This window comes from Cynoglossus semilaevis, chromosome 9 (genome assembly GCF_000523025.1).
Source record: "Cynoglossus semilaevis isolate Cse_v1.0 chromosome 9, Cse_v1.0, whole genome shotgun sequence".
NCBI classification, from domain to species: Eukaryota; Metazoa; Chordata; class Actinopteri; order Pleuronectiformes; family Cynoglossidae; genus Cynoglossus; species Cynoglossus semilaevis.
Window position 1 is genome coordinate 18313885 of NC_024315.1, and position 18879 is coordinate 18332763.

At 40.2% G+C, this 18879-nt stretch overlaps 1 protein-coding gene across 1 annotated transcript in view; it reads left to right on the forward strand.

Moving 5' to 3' along the window:
• Positions 1-16641, forward strand: part of LOC103384293 (glutamate receptor 2-like) — a 16871-nt gene extending 230 nt beyond the window's left edge. Inside the window, exons 2-18 of the mRNA XM_025058501.1 lie at positions 116-190; positions 563-616; positions 854-1012; positions 1127-1294; positions 1423-1527; positions 1632-1739; positions 1829-1892; positions 2252-2394; positions 3233-3448; positions 3563-3717; positions 3917-4115; positions 4943-5190; positions 9285-9399; positions 10432-10438; positions 13113-13240; positions 15029-15205; positions 16554-16641. Of these exons, the coding sequence (XP_024914269.1) occupies positions 116-190; positions 563-616; positions 854-1012; positions 1127-1294; positions 1423-1527; positions 1632-1739; positions 1829-1892; positions 2252-2394; positions 3233-3448; positions 3563-3717; positions 3917-4115; positions 4943-5190; positions 9285-9399; positions 10432-10438; positions 13113-13240; positions 15029-15199 (2115 nt within the window). The 3' untranslated portion in view covers positions 15200-15205; positions 16554-16641. The remainder of the gene's footprint in view (positions 1-115; positions 191-562; positions 617-853; positions 1013-1126; positions 1295-1422; positions 1528-1631; positions 1740-1828; positions 1893-2251; positions 2395-3232; positions 3449-3562; positions 3718-3916; positions 4116-4942; positions 5191-9284; positions 9400-10431; positions 10439-13112; positions 13241-15028; positions 15206-16553) is intronic.
• Positions 16642-18879: the final 2238 nt, after the last annotated feature.

Consider the following 18879-nt stretch of genomic DNA (forward strand, 5'->3'; position numbering starts at 1 on the left):
TTTTAATAATCTGTAGATTCCTGTATGCAGAATTTAAAAGTGTCGCTATTCTAGTGAAGCTAATCTTCACTGCTTTGATAACGCAGACCCCACTGTATGTGTAATCTGATTTCAGGACCTGGAGATTCGCAAAGAGCGACGCATCATCCTGGACTGTGAACAGGACAAAGTCAAAGACATCATGGAGCAGGTTGGCTCCAGTCTGATCATGCGATCTTATCATAATTAAAAAAATGAAATGGACCAGTAGATATCAATCTGCGACGGCCTAAGATTATTAGAGAAAGCTAGCAGTTTCAGCAAAGAAGATACAGAGGCTGTTGTATATTAAACATGTTATTTGGCACATTTTTTTGCCAATGAGATAATGTGAAGTCCTCAGAAATTCTCTCCAGGTCACCACTGTAAACACTGGGAAATTTTGGGGTTGTCTAGGCAGGATATGGACTGACCACGGCCTGTGTTGATTTTGTATCAGTAACTCACTGGTTACTCTGTTCTTGTTCTATACACTCTTCATGGTGTTACTGACCAAAATGATCTTGTGTTCTTCACCTATCAGGTCATCACCATAGGCAGACATGTCAAAGGATACCACTACATCATTGCCAACCTTGTGAGTATCTTAAATATTTTTTTTTCCTGCCAAAATGAAAGAACAGCCAACATTCATTCCACCCATTTGATTTAGTAGAGTGTGCAAATACCATCGTCATTATCAGAGTAAAATATGCCCTGATCAAAATTAATTAACATACAGCTAGTTCGCTTATGTAACAAATCATTATTTGCATAAAAATTCAGGCAATGCATGAGTTTCAACTAAAAAGTATTTTTAATTTTTCCATCACAGGGTTTCCTTGATGGAGACCTCTCCAAAATCCAGTATGGAGGTGCAAATGTGTCAGGCTTCCAGATCGTAGACTTCGATGACCCTGTGGTGGCAAAGTTTGACCAGCGATGGGAAGCTCTGGAGGAGAAGGAGTATCCAGGAGCTGACATAAGAATCAGAGTAAAATCTACATTTATTATCTTCTAATTACCCCACCTTGTCCTGAGGACCCCCCGTTATAGGAAATGGCCATTGTCTATTCCAAGGTGACACTTGTTCACGTGTGTCTTGCAGTACACCTCCGCCCTCACCTACGACGCCGTCCACGTCATGACCGAGGCGTTCCGCTTCCTGCACAAACAGAGAATAGACCTGAACCGTCGTGGGAATACAGGGGACTGTCTGGCCAACCCTGCGGTGCCGTGGTCACAGGGTGTGGAAATAGAACGCGCCCTCAAACAGGTAACCAATTAGAAACACTTCATTTTGGAAATGTCTCAGCATCGGCATCGGCATCAGAACATGAGACTTACTGTTGAAGTGTGTTATGTTTGTGTCGCTTTGTAACACTGTTACCACCGTGTCTGCAGGTTCGTGCGGATGGTTTAACAGGAAACATCCAGTTCGACCAGTATGGGAAGAGAATCAACTACTCGGTCACCGTAATGGAGCTGAAGAACAATGGACCTGTGAAGGTAACAGACCATTTTTAGACCGCCTTCATGAAAACCAAGATGACAAGCTTAAGTTAAGAACATATAGAGTATAATGTGTGTGTGTGCCTGGTTTGGATTTTAAGATTGGCTACTGGAACGAGGTGGACAAGATGGTGGTGACAAAGTCAGACCTTTATCCCAATGACACCATGGGAATGGAAAACAAGACTGTTATCGTGACAACTATACTGGTATAAAAACACATTTTTAATACATGATATTATTCTGTCTTCAGCAGTGATTTTATCTTAAATATGTGTGTGTGTGTATCCACATGTAGGAGGCCCCCTATGTTATGCTGAAAAAAAATGCCGAGATGTTCCAAGACAATGAGCGTTATGAAGGTATGTCCACAATCTATTATTATGTATTGTCTTAAAAATATGAAGAATTTGTAACACAAACATATTTAAGTGTGGCATTATTACAATAGTTAAATCTATTACTGAGGTCATGTGATTTATGTTAAACGACGATGAGCTAAACGGTAGCCATATTCTAGATTTTTTTCTAGTGCTAGCTAGCTCATGTGCTAGCAAATGCTAATAGAACTTCGGCACTCACACAGAGAAATGTTTTCAGTCATTTTTTTTTTCCGCTGACTTTTTTCATACAGTGTCTTTGTCACTTTACTAAACACTCAATTAAAAAATTCTTCAAACAGAATGTTTCTTATGTACACGTGTGTTCTGCTGAATGCTAGGTTACTGCGTTGACCTGGCGGCAGAGATTGCTAAACACTGTGGCATACGCTACCAGTTAAAGATTGTGGGAGATGGTAAATATGGAGCTAGAGATGCGGAAACCAAGATCTGGAATGGTATGGTCGGAGAGCTTGTGTATGGGGTAGGTATAAAATATAAAATATAAAATATAAAAAATATATATATAAAATATATGATTGTTCTTCGCTTCACCTCTTTTTGAATCATATATTCATATATATGTCAAACTCATTTTCACCCGGGGGCCACATCAGCAATACAGTTCCTGTTGAAGGGCTGGTTTTAAAGGGAGGACTGGATAGAGCAAGGGCGCCCAACCACCGGTTGGCGGACCAGTTCCAGTCCATAGGTCATTCAAAAAAAAAAAAAATCCAGTTACTTTCTTTATTTGACGATAATCTGGCAATATTTTAAAATAAAAGTCATTCAGACTTTGATACAAACAGAATAGAGTCTGGTATAGATGTAGCTCCTCCATAACAGACTAATACATGTATCTGCAATTGATTATTGTTTATTCAAGCTACAGATATTGTTCATTGCTATGTAATAAAAAAACAACGTTTAATTTCATAGGTTGATAAACTCTGCTGCATGGACTTTATTAAATGCATTTTATGCTCCCGCGGGCCACACAAAATGGCTTGGCGGGCCGCATTTGGCCCCCGGGGCCTTGAGTTTGACACGTATGATATAGAGAGTCAAGAAGTCAAGAGGCAGGATAATGTATTCAAAGCAGCAGCAGAAAAGTCAAAGGGCAGACTTTTCTAACTGTGCCTGATTTTAACCTACTGCACATTTGCAACATTTCCAGAAAAACCCCTAAAAATATGCAGTGCTAACTCCATTATTCTCCCAGGATTGAACTTTTCTAACCAAATGTTTATAACAATTGCTAATACATTGTTCATAATTGTGTTTTTTTTTCTTTCTCACTTTGTCCTCGTGTCTCCGAACAGAAAGCTGATATAGCAATCGCCCCACTGACGATCACGCTGGTCCGTGAGGAGGTGATTGATTTCTCCAAACCCTTCATGTCTCTGGGAATCTCCATCATGATCAAGAAGCCACAGAAGTCCAAACCTGGAGTCTTCTCTTTCCTGGACCCACTGGCTTATGAAATCTGGATGTGCATTGTCTTTGCCTACATAGGAGTTAGCGTTGTTCTCTTCTTGGTAGGTGTGACTCTGTGTTGTATACATAAGCTCATATATTGACCAGGTTAAAGGCAGGAAAAAAAGGTCAAGTGAAATGTAAAATGAGACCAAAACCGTGTAATGTCTTTGTAGGTATCCAGATTCAGCCCTTATGAATGGACATTAGAGGAGCCAGAGGATGGCGCTCTGCCGCTAACCACAGAATCCACGAATGAGTTTGGGATTTTTAACTCCCTGTGGTTCTCTCTGGGAGCTTTTATGCGTCAGGGTTGCGATATCTCCCCCAGGTTTGTATTGAATCTGATTCTTTTAAATTAAATTCTTTTACTAGCCGTTCAAATGACAGTTATATTGTTGACATTGTGGCAAATAGGCGTTATGGTCTACCAAATCATTCCAGAAGGGGGCGGCGTGTAACTGTTATTATGGTATGTGTTACCCTTTTTTTCTCCCTCTCTCTTCATATCGTTTCGGTTGCCTGTCCAGGTCTTTGTCAGGTCGTATCGTAGGGGGTGTCTGGTGGTTTTTCACTCTGATCATCATCTCCTCATATACTGCCAACCTGGCCGCCTTTCTGACAGTGGAAAGGATGGTCTCGCCCATCGAAAGTGCTGAGGACTTGGCCAAGCAGACAGAAATTGCTTATGGGACACTGGACTCTGGATCCACCAAGGAATTCTTCAGGGTAAGCTCAGAAAGTTTGCTATCCCAACCTTTAGTTTTAAGTCACGTACGAATGACGAGAAAACGACAGGTGACAANNNTCCTGCTGATAAAGATCACTTTAGATTAACAGTAATTATATATCTTCGGTTCAGGGGAATTGTCATTAAAAACTGTAGATGTACCATTTTAATGCGTTTCGTTTGTTCAGAAAGACCTTAGAGCAGCGGTGTCAAACTCATTTCCACCAGGGGGCCACATCAGCGATACAGTTCCCCTTGAAGGGCCGGTTGTAACTGGAAGACTGTATAGATTAGGGGTCCCCAACCCCTGGTCTGCGGACCAGTACCAGTCCATAGATCATTTGGTACTGGGCCGCAGTGAGACACAGTGAAAAAATGTACTTAATTTACTTAATTCAAAGAAAATCCAGTCATATTTATTTACTACTTAATCTGGCAGTATTCTAAAATAATAGGTCATTCAGACTGATACAAACAGAATACAGTCTAACAGATGCTTTATTTTGAAAATGCAATGATCCTTCACTGCTCAGCACCTTGGTACCGGTCTGTAGTAACGGGTGGTACTGGCTGACCAGTCCTTGGGACAAAAATGTTGGGGGCCCCTGGTATAGATGTAACTACTCCATAACAGACTAAGACATGTTTCTGCAATTGATTATTAATTTGATTGATTATAAAAACTAGGTTAAGAAACTCTGCTGCATGGATTTTACTAATTGCTTTTTTCCACACAAAACGGCTTGGTGGGCCACATTTGGCCCCCGGGCCTTGAGTTTGACGTGTTTGCCTTAGAGTAACTTATTTGATTATCTGTTTTTTTTAGCGCTCAAAGATCGCCTTGTTCGACAAGATGTGGCAGTACATGAAGTCGGCGGAACCCTCCGTGTTTGTCAAGAAAACGTCCGAGGGCGTCTTGCGCGTCCGCAAGTCCAAGGGGAAGTACGCCTACCTGCTGGAGTCCACCATGAACGAGTACATCGAGCAGAGGAAGCCCTGTGACACCATGAAAGTGGGCGGGAACCTGGACTCCAAAGGCTACGGCATCGCCACGCCTAAAGGATCACCATTAAGGTGGGTGGATCAGTATAACAATGTTGGCCAACCTGCACTGCCATGTAACATTCACGCTACTAACCTGCTGCCTAGCATCACTGTCGCTCCCCCCGATTTTACTCTGCTTTTTCCAAACTCGTAAAAGAAAATCTATAGACAAGAGCAATTTCTTCGCAGGTAACACTCGTAAAAAAAACAAAACAAACATTGGCTAACTCTCTGCTACAAGAGTCAGGTTGTAGTTAGCCAGTGTGTTAGCATCGGTGGCTATGGTCACATGCAGCACTGCTTAGGGGAAAAAAAAAACAAACTATGGGGGAGTGATCTAGTCCGGTCCCAAGCCTTCGTGCCAATTGGGTGTCGCAGTACGCGAGTGTGATGAATGGGGCATGGCAGTTTACTCGTTGTTATAATAATCCACCTACCCTGATGACATCATCCAGTGGTTTGTATTTGTTGAACATGGCTACCACCTCTGACTCATAGCTAGGGGTGGTTGCCGTGACGAATGTGTCTATGGGGGCGGGGGGTGTTGAGAATTAAAATCAGGTCTAAACGAGCTGCATTCATTCAGGACCTGTTAGTACCAGGAACCATTTTCAGGGAACAATGGCTGCCTTTGATCCCACCATTGTTCCATGAAGCTAATTCAAATGAGTTCTGTAGCATGTCAAAAAAACAGCACCAACCAACATCAAACAAGACCAAAATTCACAAAGGTGTTTAAACTCAGTGGTCTATCAGTGAAACGCAGTATTTGCACAGGGATCCCTCTTTCGGGAAAATCAAAACATATTTTCCTTTTTAAAGTCCAACCATTGACGAATGTGATTGTTCCTATAAAAAAAAAGACTACACCACGTACCATGCCTACAGAAGGTACTATTTTGGCACTAACTCCTTTGCACACTACGTACACTGAGTTCTAATGCCTAGAGTAGAAACCCACACCATCCCTGGCACGATCCCCTGATCCTGTGGCGGAAATGCAAATAGTTCCTGGTACTGTTCCTGCTCTCTTCTACAAGCTATCACAAGAATTGGAATGACTTGTCTTTACAATAATCAAGTTATAAATTAAAAAAAAAAAAAAAAAAAATAATCAAGTTATAAATTAATAAAAAAAAAAAAAAATCTAATATTTTCTAATGCTTTTATTTATTTGATGAGCTGGCTCTTTAAGACCTGAATCAATATTTATGCAGTACTTTATGACTTGATGATCTAAACACTTCTTTGTTTACGTGTGTGTATGTCTCTGTGTGTCTCCATTATAAATGTCTGTAGCGGCAGTTGTTTCATTTCTATGAATGCTAGTGGCTTAGTTAGCAATTAGCTTTTGTAGTTAGCTTAGTTAACTATTAATGACCGTTTTAGCCGCAACTGTACAGATAAAGGACATGATAAGGTAAAGTAATCAAGCCTAAACAGTACCTAAAATTCTATTGACAGTATGGTATGCTACACTTGAACTATCCGGATGCATTTTATATGAATTTCTGCAATCGCGTTAGCAGCTGCAAAATGGCTGTAGATGAGCTCTGCAGGTCATTGCCTTCGACCTGATTAAAGAAGAGCTCGTAGAATTTTTTTTTCTCCAAGCAATTTGTTTCACCCTAATTTTGCTCCGCCCAATATGGCGAGAGCATTGAGTGGATGTAAAGTGGTCCTAACTGCAGGGCTTGATATTTTTCCCGATTACAGTCGTATCAGCAAGTGAACCATTCAAGGAGCTAAAGGATACGAAGGACACGTTTTTTTTTTTGTTTTTTTTTTATACTCGTCACTGCTTTAGACTGCATCCCTTCATAAAGCCAAGTGTGTCTTTCTGTCCGTGTGTTCACGTTGAGCTGCATGCAAGTCACGGTGTTTCTCACTTTTGTGTCTTCCCAGCACACTGACGGCTGCTGTCTGCTTCTGTCCAACCTGTCTGATCTCTCTCTCTCTCTTTCTCTCTGTCTCTGTGTCTACGTCTGAAAGTTGACTTTTTTTACCAGAATGTTATGATGGTGGTTTAACATGGAAAAGCTACTGTTAAAGCAGCATTAAGTGATACAACTAGATGAATAATTAAAAAATATAGTTTGCGAGAGAAACTTATTACGTGAGGTTAGGCCAGTGGTTCTCAATCGAAATACTATTGAGAACCTGATAACCTGGTATATTTTATCTGTACAAACCACCTGTATGAGTTGCTGCCACCTAGTGACTGGAGGCTTGTTATCATTCAGGCATCACAGCAGTGGTACACTTATGTTCAGCGTGCTATATTCCACTGAAATAAATACTTAAAAGTTAGCTAATTATTTTGTTGATCTAATAGAAGGTCAAAAATGTTGTTTTCTTTTTAGTACTGTAAAGGCTAAATAAAAACATAGCTAAAAATTGGTAGGACATTTTGGCTATTAAAGGTTGCAAAACCCCCCAAAAAGTCTGCATATTGCACAATAATATAGCAACACTAAAGCAACAAGTGACTTCTAATGTCAGCCTACATATGGCTAATATTTTGCACAGAGCAAAGCTAATAATAGAAAATAGCAAAAATAGATAGCCCAAAACAATTTAGGTTCACAACAGCAAATAAAAAAGGTAATTATAAAGTAAAACAATTATTAGAATATATTAGTAAAACATAAATTGTGTTTATGGTTATACTACATAACTGGATTTTCATTGGATTTTTTTTGAAAGTCCCCTTAAAAATACTGGATGGTTATCTACTAACACCTGACGTAAATATCAAAGATATCACTTAATGCAGCTTTAATTTAAATCCTTACTTCTACTGTTTGTTGGTTACTGTTGTTGAAACTATTTCATGGTAGAAACTGAGACATTTTTTTTCCAGACTTTTTTCAGACTGTTTACAAATTGGAAACATTTTTGTTTTTCTTCTATTTTTATTTACTCACCAAAAGTAACACAAACACAAGCTGTTGCTTCTCCTGTGTCTCTGCTTCTAGCATGATAACTGGTATATATATATTTTTTTTTTATTGTTGCCAACACTGTGGTCAAAATGATTGATTTATGTGACATGCTGGGTTCAGAAAATCAAGCCCTTGGAGCGGCAGCAGTAGTTTAGTGTCAGTCACAGCGTAGCTGATCAAAAACTGTTGCTGAAGATAAGCCACCGACATTTACCGCAGATTTAGTCGAACCTTACGGTGAACGGTCCACTCTAGGGAGCAGCTATCGCTAGGCAACTATTTCACCGCTTTTTTTTTTTTTTGGTCTGGATTTTACATCTTCACTGTGATGGAGAAATGTTTTTCCGGATAGATTGGATACACTGTAGGTGTGTGTGTGTGTGTGTGTGCATGTGTTTGTGTGTATTTACTGGTGAACTAATGACTGGATGAGCAGCAGGTGAGAAGGAGAGAGGGGAAGATTGAGTGTAGGGACTAAGTCGATGCAAGGAGTCAACTTGACATTGTTTTCTAGCCTTATTTGAACTTGTGTGATGGTGAGATGCCGCAAATGGTGGAAGCTGGAGTAGTAGCATTAATGTCTGACTGCAAGCATCAGTTGCTTTTGTTGGTGAAACTACAGAGAATGTATTCATTTTATTCAATTTACTTAAATTTACTTAAAAGCATTAGCGCGTTATGCTAACGTTGTGCACGACGTTTTAGTTAAAATCTCCGTAGTGTATGTTTGTGTTTATGCTTAAAAGTGGCGTACTGTACTGTGGCGTTCTCAGGTGATGTTTTTGTTACTGTGTTTTAACAAATGATAATAGTTGATGTTAGCGCTTGTATTTAGCATTTATCAATTTAAAGGAATTGTGTCGCTGTAAAATTTCACCTCGAAGCCTGTCGTGTATTTCAGAGGAAACTCAGCATAAGGTTGAAACTCGGCAAAACAACGAGAATTCCTATATTTCAATGAGCAGCGTGAACCTAGCCGGTTAGAAATGCTAACGCTAATCCTGTCTACTAATACTGTGTACGCTGCTAAGAAGTGGAACTCGCCCAGGTCGTTTTGTGTGCGTGCCTGTGTGAAATCTGTGTCTCTGCTTGGGATTACGAGTTCATGTTGCTAACGTGCCCAGCAGGAAGTGACATCAAGGAATGTGTGAACTGCTAACAGCCACTGTGTTCATGTAGAAACGCGGTGAACCTGGCGGTGTTAAAGTTGAACGAGCAGGGCCTGCTGGACAAACTGAAAAACAAGTGGTGGTATGACAAGGGAGAATGCGGCAGCGGTGGAGGGGAGAGCAAGGTTAATACACGTACACACACGTGCACACGTATACGTACACAACACACACACAAACACAGAGGTAACACTGGGCCCAGAGAGTCCAGGAAATGTAAGAAAGAAAAAAAAAAAAAAAAGAGGCAGCATGGTAACAACACTACATGGAAACACGGGCTTGTAAGTTGTAAATGCCAGATGTGCATAAATCAAATGCTAATTAACGGTGCTATGCAGCAGGGTGAGAAATTATCATCGGGATGTACTGGTTCTGTTATTAGAACACAGCTAGCCTTTTTTTTTTAAAATCAAATTCTGTTGAAATATCTTTTATTATCACTTCAACTACTTCTCCCCGAAAAACAAAAAATGTTGTTTTATTTTTAATCTGGTTTTACAGTAATTTGGGCTAGTTACCTATAGCTAACGTACTAGCTAGCTTTTGGCCACTTTTGTGCTAATTTAGCAGGCTGTTAAGAAAAGAAAAGAAAAGAAAAGAGGAAAAGGAAAAATAGCTTAAAATTAAAAATAATAAGCAAAATAGTTCAAATCATATGAAATATGCACTTTGTTTTATTTATTTGTTTATTTCTTACTATGGGGGTTAATATTGTGCATTAGGGTTGAATCTATCACCCCCTATCTTCCATACCTGATAAGACAGTTGTCTGAGGAAGGACAAACTTTGGAAAAAAAAAAAAAAAATCTTATAATAATCTTCTTAACTATTTACCAAAAAACACTAGTGTATTAAACATAAGTTTCGATATTATTACTTTTTTCTTTTTTTTTCTTTTTTTGTCTGACCCTGCCACACAGACGTAGACACACTCATTAGCTTTTGCTAACTGTCCAAAACCACACAGATGTAATGTTGTCACGAATGCTGCCTCTTTGACCAGTGTTGAGTGTTGCTTTCTGTTTGGTTGAGGTCCGGGGCATCAGGGCAGGCTTTCAGGGGTCAGGTCAGGTTCAGGGTCAGGTGACCTCACACCAGATGGCAGCAACTGTGAAAACGGAGAAAAGAAATAAAAAAAAAAAAAAAAAGGGTAGAAGGAGAAGAGAGTTGTTGATAACGAGTGTGTGTGCGTAAAGCGGCCCAAACTCTGTTTATCCACGGCTCTGGACTGGAGGAGTTTCTGCTGCTTAGAAGCAGAAAGAGGCTTTTCAATGCAGCACGTCTCCTCCTCTGACTCATTGGGGGGGGACCAAAGAGCGGGGCCCAACACAACACAACAAAATAAAATACTGGGGGGCTGGATTTTAAAACGCGAGCTAAAGCTCATATTGTTAAGTATCGAATTGTGGGTGTACAACACAACAAAACAAAATACTGGGGGCTGGATTTTAAAACACGAGCTAAAGCTCATATTGTTAAGTATCGAATTGTGGGTGTAATCTGAACAAATCTGATCCGGTGGGCCCCTCTCTCGGTTGTTAGAGCAGAGCATGAGAAAGCGCTGCCCCACTAATAACATAAGATAACATTGATAATGATGTTATTTATGTTATTCCCATTGAAGAGTGCCAGTAAACCTTGCCGTATTGAAACTGAATGAGCAAGGAACCCTAGACAAGATGAAAAACAAGTGGTGGTACGATAAAGGAGAGTGTGGCTTCAAGGACTCCACCAATAAGGTTAGTCGTAAATATATGTGTCTGTGGGTCAGTCAAACACACGTGTCTGTTCACATGCAGTATTCAATGTATGCACACTCGGCTTACACCTGCGTGTGTGTGTTTGCGTCAGATGGAGAGGATATAACGACAGCGTGTAAAAGTGCAGGATAGTTCGAGCTTTCACTAATGACAGCGACGCCTACTGCTTCCAGTAGGTGTCGCTGGAGGTCCAACCAGCAGAGAGAGAGAGAGAGAGAAGAGGTTAAATATACATAGCTATCCACTGTGTATTTTTGTCTGCTTTAACACAAGTCTGTCTGTCCCCCAGTCTGTCTATCTGTCTGTCTGACACTTGGATTGGACAAAATGATCATTTTTGTTGTTGAGGAAAGAGACTTAAATGGCAAATATGTAAATAAGGACTGCGTTATCAAATTTAACAGAAGACTTACCTGGAGGTTTGAGGTTTTAGTTTAAGTTCATGTTAGGACCCCACATAGTGGAAGAAGTGGTTAGAATTGTTGCCTTACATCGTGACGGCAGATTTGTCTATATGCCGAACTGACCCTTTAATGACTGGCCAACTGTTTAGGGTGCCCTCACATGGTGACTCTCTGGAATTAGCTCCAACTTCCCCCGTGACCCTGAAAATGAAGTACGGTTTTTTTTAAAAAAAAAAAAAAAAAAAACAACCATAAAGGTCTGGTCCTATCTCTCCCTGTCCTGCAGGGGGTGCTATAAACACAGTACACAAGTTGAGTGTGCTGGCATTTCTTATAACCTTTTACCTTCAAAGGACCACGGGATTATCTGGTATAGTTAATGTTAATGTAAATGTCTGTAAGTGTCCGCGGCATCGAGGAAGGTTCAGAGGTGAAAATGCGTTTGAGTCCGGACCACTGGGTCTTCATCGCTGCCGGGCGTGGTGACAGGTGCAACAGTTAACACCCCTGACCTCAATAACCACACCTGGGTTTTCTCTGTCTGAGTCCAGACAAAAGCCAAACGTTCACCAAACCAATGTCAAATATTTGTGTTCTTTGTGTTCTTCGTGTGTGTGTATGAGCAGGAGGGTGACAAATTAAAGGGAAATTATGAATGTGTGTATCCCTGAACTGGGATGATTCACCTAATTTGAGCGTCTAGAGAATGAACATTTATATTGTTTGTTTTTGTCAGGTCAGTTTTATTCGGAGGCAAAGGCTTTAAGCCGAGCAGCCGGTGTCGTTTCCTGTTTTTGGATCAAATGATTTCCTCACTCTGTCTATCAGGTTTCCCTTCATGATATGACAACAAAACGTCAGGATTTGTTCTATTTTGCCATGACGGCTGACAGATAAGATGAAGACGGAGTGACAGGCTGATAAAACAACAAAAGCACCGTCATTCAAAAAAATCAAATTAAAAAAACCAAAAACAATATAGAACAATACTGTTACCTACCCCTGTTCCTACTTACTTAGTATTTAAAAGGTCTTCAACAGGTGGTCCACAACCCCTCGAGGGGTCCGCGGCGCTGCCTGACGGTATTAGCCTTTCAAAATGAACACGACTTGTATTTAAAAAAAAAAAAAAAAAAATAAAAAAAAAAATTGTCACCCACTTGTGTATGTGTGTGTGAACTCTTCTGCGTCTCTACATGTGAAAATAATTGTCGTGTTTGTGTGTGTGTTTGTGTGTAAAATATACAGTGGGGTCTTAAGTAAAAAGCCGAGATCAGTAAGTCAGATTCGTTAGATAGTTAACCACGAACACATGACCAAGAATTGTTCTCAGAACTTTCTAGATTGTTGTCAGACTGATGGCTGGTTTGTTCAACATATGGCGCTCATTAACACCGAGGTACACACTGATTTACATATAGAAAAAAAAATAAAAAGTTTTTAGTGGTGTGTTGTTGTTTAGAATTTGTTCATACCTTTAGTTAAGTGTGCAGATTTGTCTAAATTTTTGATTCATACAGTATCGGGAAACTAACTAACCCCACTTTTCTCCGGGGGTGGGGCTCTTTCCTTTGGGCCATATGTGCTTGTGTGTGTTTGAATGTGCGTATGTGCATGGGGACGCATGTGTGTGTGTGTGTTTGTGTTTGTTTGTGTGTGAAATCTATGTCTTTTCCAGCGCTCTGTCTCTCAGTAATGTAGCAGGTGTCTTCTACATCCTGGTCGGAGGTCTGGGTCTGGCAATGATGGTGGCCCTGGTGGAGTTCTGCTACAAGAGTCGCGCCGAGGCCAAAAAGATGAAGGTGCGCATCATTGACTTGAATTTTAATTTTTTGTCTTTTACAGATAAGGTTCATTTTTCAAATTTTAAAAGAAAAAAAAAAAAAGGATTTTTTTTTTTTCTGACACGCAAATCTATCTTGAGCTTATTGTTATTCCGAAGATGCAGTAATGACCGAGCTGCTGTTTTTCTACAGAGAGCATTTTATTTTGGTTCTCTATAATACAGTGGTACCTGTCTAAATCGCGGTTCAAATTTCGCTCCCTCATTACATCGCAGATTTGTTTTGGTTCTCTGTAATACAGTGGTACAGTGGCTCCCTGAGTACATCGCAGATTTCCTTTTTTTTTTTATCCAATCTCGCGAAGACGATTTCGCTACATCGCAGTTTTTCACGGTAAATCTTTTTTTTTATTTACAATATTTATCATTATTTTCGTAAAATTCAACAGTAAAAATATAGCAAAAAAGAAACTCAAAGACGTCGCTGCTAGCTTTGTTTACCTAGAGGAGATCAAGAACAATCTGTTCCTCACGCCGATTGGCTCGTGCATCGTAGCATCTCTCGGCCTCTCCCATTGGCTGTAATGTTTGTGCTCTTGTGTACCTATACTGCTGTATAGTATATACTCTACTATAGTACCATGTACTGCCGTTTAAACACTACAGTTCTCTAGTGAAGAAGATACTTTAACAGTTAAAGACTCTAAAACAATGTGCATACGTTTTACGCGGCTTCATAGATGTTATAAAGCCGCGTAAAACCAATTCTGTGCGAGCCAGTTGTAAACTCGATGTTCACAAAATGGGTTTCCATTTCCAAGCATTTCTGGGTTTAAAAAAAAAAAAAAAAAAAAACTACTGGCTGATGATGGCTACGAGTCAGCAGTTTTAAAGGATTATAGGATTGTGAGGAAATAAATCGCAGCCTCATGTGGCAACGTTTCAGCTTATTTAGTGTAAAATAGGAAACTAACCGCCCAGACAGGCCCGGATGAAATGACAGTTAAGCTCAAGTCGCGATGACGACAATCACTGAACAAACTATGTGAAAATGTTGTGATGAATTGTGCTAGAGTTTTTTTTATTATTATTATTTTATGGTGCACTTTTCACCTAACCTGAGGTGAACTCTGCAGTGACTCTACCTCCTTTATTTTTCCCTCTCTCTCTCTCTCTCTCTCTCTCTCTCTCTCTGTCATGTGCTATGGTCAAATGCACACTCTCTCTGCCTTCAGTGCTCACCTGTTCTTGATTGTACGTTGTGTAATTGGGCATTAGGGAGCGATTTTAGTTTCATTCATGTATTATTTAAACCAGACATCTGGGCATTAGGGAGCGATTTCAGTTTCATTCATGTATTATTTAAACCAGGGGTTCTTAACCAATTTGTCCCTTACCAAAGGAGTCATTTTTATTTTTTTTATTTTTCTTGTAATGAAAAAAAAATTTAAAAAATAAAAGAATTAAATATAAATAAATTATGAAATAAAAAAAGAAAGTTAAAGATACAATAAATACATACAAATAATTTTTATTTTTTTTATTTAATAAAAAGTAATTACAATTGAAATGAAGTGCAATACAAACTATGGCCCTGTAGGTGGCACTATTGGCCCAAGTTTGGGCCGTGGCCCCAATGGTTAAGAATCACTGACTTAAACAATCTTGAAAAGATGAAAACCTGACACGTATTTTTTCGGTGATCAATCTACGGTGCCCGGCTCTTACTTCTTATCTCTTCTCACTCGGTGTCACATGACAACTTTCCATATAGCGGTGTAACAGCGGCTTTATTTGTGTCATGAAGGTGGCAGCCAACACCTTGTCGTCCCCCCAGCACACAGGAAACTACACACACACTCTGTCTTCTCCTCAACACGCCCCCAACTACAACCTGCTGTCCCCCAGCCACCAGCCAAACTATGCCACCTATAAAGAGGGCTACAACGTTTACGGCATTGAGAGCGTCAAGATCTAAACACGGGTAGGAGAGCGATGATTGATGGCTAAAGTTTTTCCCTCTACCTCACAGTCATAAACAAATACAAACTGAACTGGCGCCGAGGAGTCGGTTGCTCTCAGACAACTAGTGGCCACTTCTGGGATTTCACAAGAGTGATTGGCATGTAAAAATGATCTAAAAATCTTTAAAAAAAAAGAGAGGCTTTGGCAGCATGCGGTTCCATGCAGAATGTCACCAAAATGCATTATTTTAGTAAATCCTTATTTTCATAGACCATATATATAAAACCGGACGGAGGTCCCTGCTGGCTGTGGTTGTAACACCGGAGAAGACCACCGGGACGATTAGCCTCATTATAGAGCATGTAACTAACAAAACTGGCCCGCTGAAAGTGGAAAAAAAAAAAAGTTTTGTCAAATTATATTTATATATTTATATGAAGATTTTCTAATAGACTTGATTTTAGTCGCAGGGAAAACAAAGGAGAAATACATGGACTTAATGTTATTTCTAGGTAATTATGTTATGGTTCTACTCGTCATCAATGGTGACTAGTTCCTACAAACCCTACCATATATAACAAGGGGCTAATTAAAAGCACCATATACTTTTGCTATTTGGACTCTATATTAGGCACCGGACTCGTATTCTGCCATTGGCCTTAACAATTTGAATACAAAATAAAACATGTTTATGGCTGTGATATACCTTGACCCTTCTTCACCTGTTTCCCACCGCTTCCTCGCATCACCCACCCCTTCTTTTACTTTTCCCAACGTTTCCCACCACCCGGTGGCGCACTTTCTCCTTCCCTCCTCTTTACCTTTTCCTACTTTCCTTGTTCACCTCCACTTCTCTATCTCTATCTTTTTTTTTATTATTATTATTTCCCCACTTTCAATCCTCACTTGGCACCTGTGTCTCCTTTTTGTTTTCTAGCCAATCATCCTCTTTTGACGTACTTACTCATTGGCCAATCACATCCATTCGTCTTAATGCGAGCTTTTATTTAAGACGCCTCATGATTTCATTTTTGAAAGATGGACTGGTTTGGACTGGTAGCGTCGTCGAGCCAGAAATGACTTTTCCCGAAATGTTGCGATTGAATAATGCTATAATATAAGTTGTCAATAGGTGGCAGTGTCAGATAATCTAAATCCTAATATCGATTTGAGCTTTTGGGGAAGCTTAGAAGTGACATTTTTGAGGGAAGCAAAAAGTTGAAAGTGTGAAAGGAGTTCTCTGTGTTTCCCGATCTCCTCATCGACAGTTTCTATCTACATCCATACCACCTTTTGTTGACGACAGTTTCCCATGTTTGACTGTGGCGATGGCTCGACTCTGCATAACATGTTCTTGTTTCGCGCAGATGAAATTTACAGATGCGATGCGCTCCAAAGCCCGTCTGTCCATCACAGGATCGACTGGCGAGAATGGCCGTGTTCCGGTGGCTTATCTCCGTCCAGGATTACCCATGAGCCTCAGCATGACTGATCTCTCCTGACCACACCTGAGTCAGTGCCTTACAGCCAGTCACAACACATAGTTCCTCCACTTCCTGAAAAGAAACTGGAAACTCTCTCTTTTTTTTTTTTTTTCCCCACCCCCATCTCTCTTGAGGACAAAACAAAAAAACGTACCATTTACAACAACGAGCATCTCTGAGGACAAAACGAAAAAACGTACCATTTACAACAACGAGCCACCTTGATTCTCAATCTGGAGTTTAGCCAATCATATTTCTGTGGACTCCTGATCTCACTCTTTGACCCATAGCCTAGAAAGACTGGACAGCTGTGTCCTCCCAACACTTGGCTGTTGAGTGTCAGCAGTGACCTGCCTACCTACGGAGTGAATCATGTGACCTTCAGCGAGTCATGGCTGGTCTTGTACAGTTTCATGATAAAACAAGCACAGGGGACAGTTTTCTAATCCAACCGACGACATTCTTCAGTAGGTTCTCCATTTTGCTCACCACAATCCTCGGGCTCATCTTGTATAGCAAATTAAGACAACAGTGATGCTGACCTCAGCGCAATAACAGCATTTTTATCAGGGATGTGATCAGGAGTTATGGGTATGAATGCTCAGAGTTTTAGCCAAAATGAGTTCAAGTGCAATGAAGAAAAAAAAACAAACAAACAAACAAACAACTGTATTATATAAGAAACATTCGAGTATTTATCTGATGGCAGATACAATATATATATATATATATATAATATGATCAAGATGTTATTATTCCCACTTTTTCCAGTTCTGCCTGAAAATTCCTAATTCGTAGAGGCTGTTAGCAAAACTGAGAAATGCATGGACTCGTGTGCGCACCCCCCCCAAAACCTCCTACACACACACACACACACACACACATATATACATACACACACACACACGTTGTGAATATGTGCTATACACAGGAATAAGCAAAAACACGTTTGGAGTTTCTGAAAAGAACTTGTTAATTGTAAAACATTTATTTTGAAATCCTTAAATTTAACCGAACCTAAATATAATATAAAGAAGTGCAGGCCTCAAATATTGAAAATATTTTCTATTAAACAGTAAACCAATCACTTATCTGACTTACTTTAGGTGCCCTGTATCCTCCTCATCCTCATTACGTTTTTTCAATATTGACAACTGTGAAGTCTAAGCAAATCGATACAATGTTTAACTGCAGTACACCTCCGTGCCACATGGGGGAGCTTGTTTCCCCATCACGTTTCAGCAACAAGACTTTGAAGCTTGAAGCTACAACTCTGCCGCTAAAATTTGGCTAAAGTTCGAGTATGAGAGATGCTAGGCTAGGTATTAATGGTTTAAACAAATAGATTCAACCGATACAAACTAGCATCGGGATGTGGAACGCTGAAGTCCAAACAAACGGTAGACGAGACTTTTAAGTTCACCCTACTATTATATGCATTTTAATGCATTTTAGCCTACAGCTAAAAAGAGGGAAGCTAACAAAGAGGCAGGCTGAGGGGAACCGGGCTGTTGCATGTGAGCTAAGCTAGCATAAAAGTGGTGTCATAATAATGTCTGTACGTTACCGACGAATGTACGGACCACAGCTAAAGACGGCTGCACTGCTGATGTTGAGGAAAGTCAAAACCCCCTGCAGCTTTAGGAAGCCAAACCACTGCCCATGATATGACATAATGACTGTGAAGCCACATCGTTTGTTTTTACGCAAATTAAAAACAAAATAGACTCAATCAATCCACCCTTTTACACCTGCAATGCAATTCGCTGCAGTGCACCTGAATTTCCATCTGTCTTAAGACTTAAGACGACAGGTTAACCACAACTTCTCAAGACATTGTTTTATGGCGGGAATGGCCCTTTATGTCCATGTCGACACGGCTTATCCCTGTGTATAGATGAACACACAACGTACATCCACATACAAATCTACATGCCTGCACACACACGCACACACACTGGTGTTGTGTGAGTTCAAAAGCCAACTGGAAGACGTGCCAAACAGCCTCTGAACCAATCAGAGCTCTCCATGCTCAGCCAATGGCAGCTGCCGACACTGGAATATAAACATATATATATATATACATATACATACATGCATATATGTTTATGTATATGTGTGTACGCTGCACTGATGACAGCAAAGGAGACAGGGAGGACAAAGACGGAGAGGACGGAGAGATCACTTGCATGTCACTTTTACGTTTTTT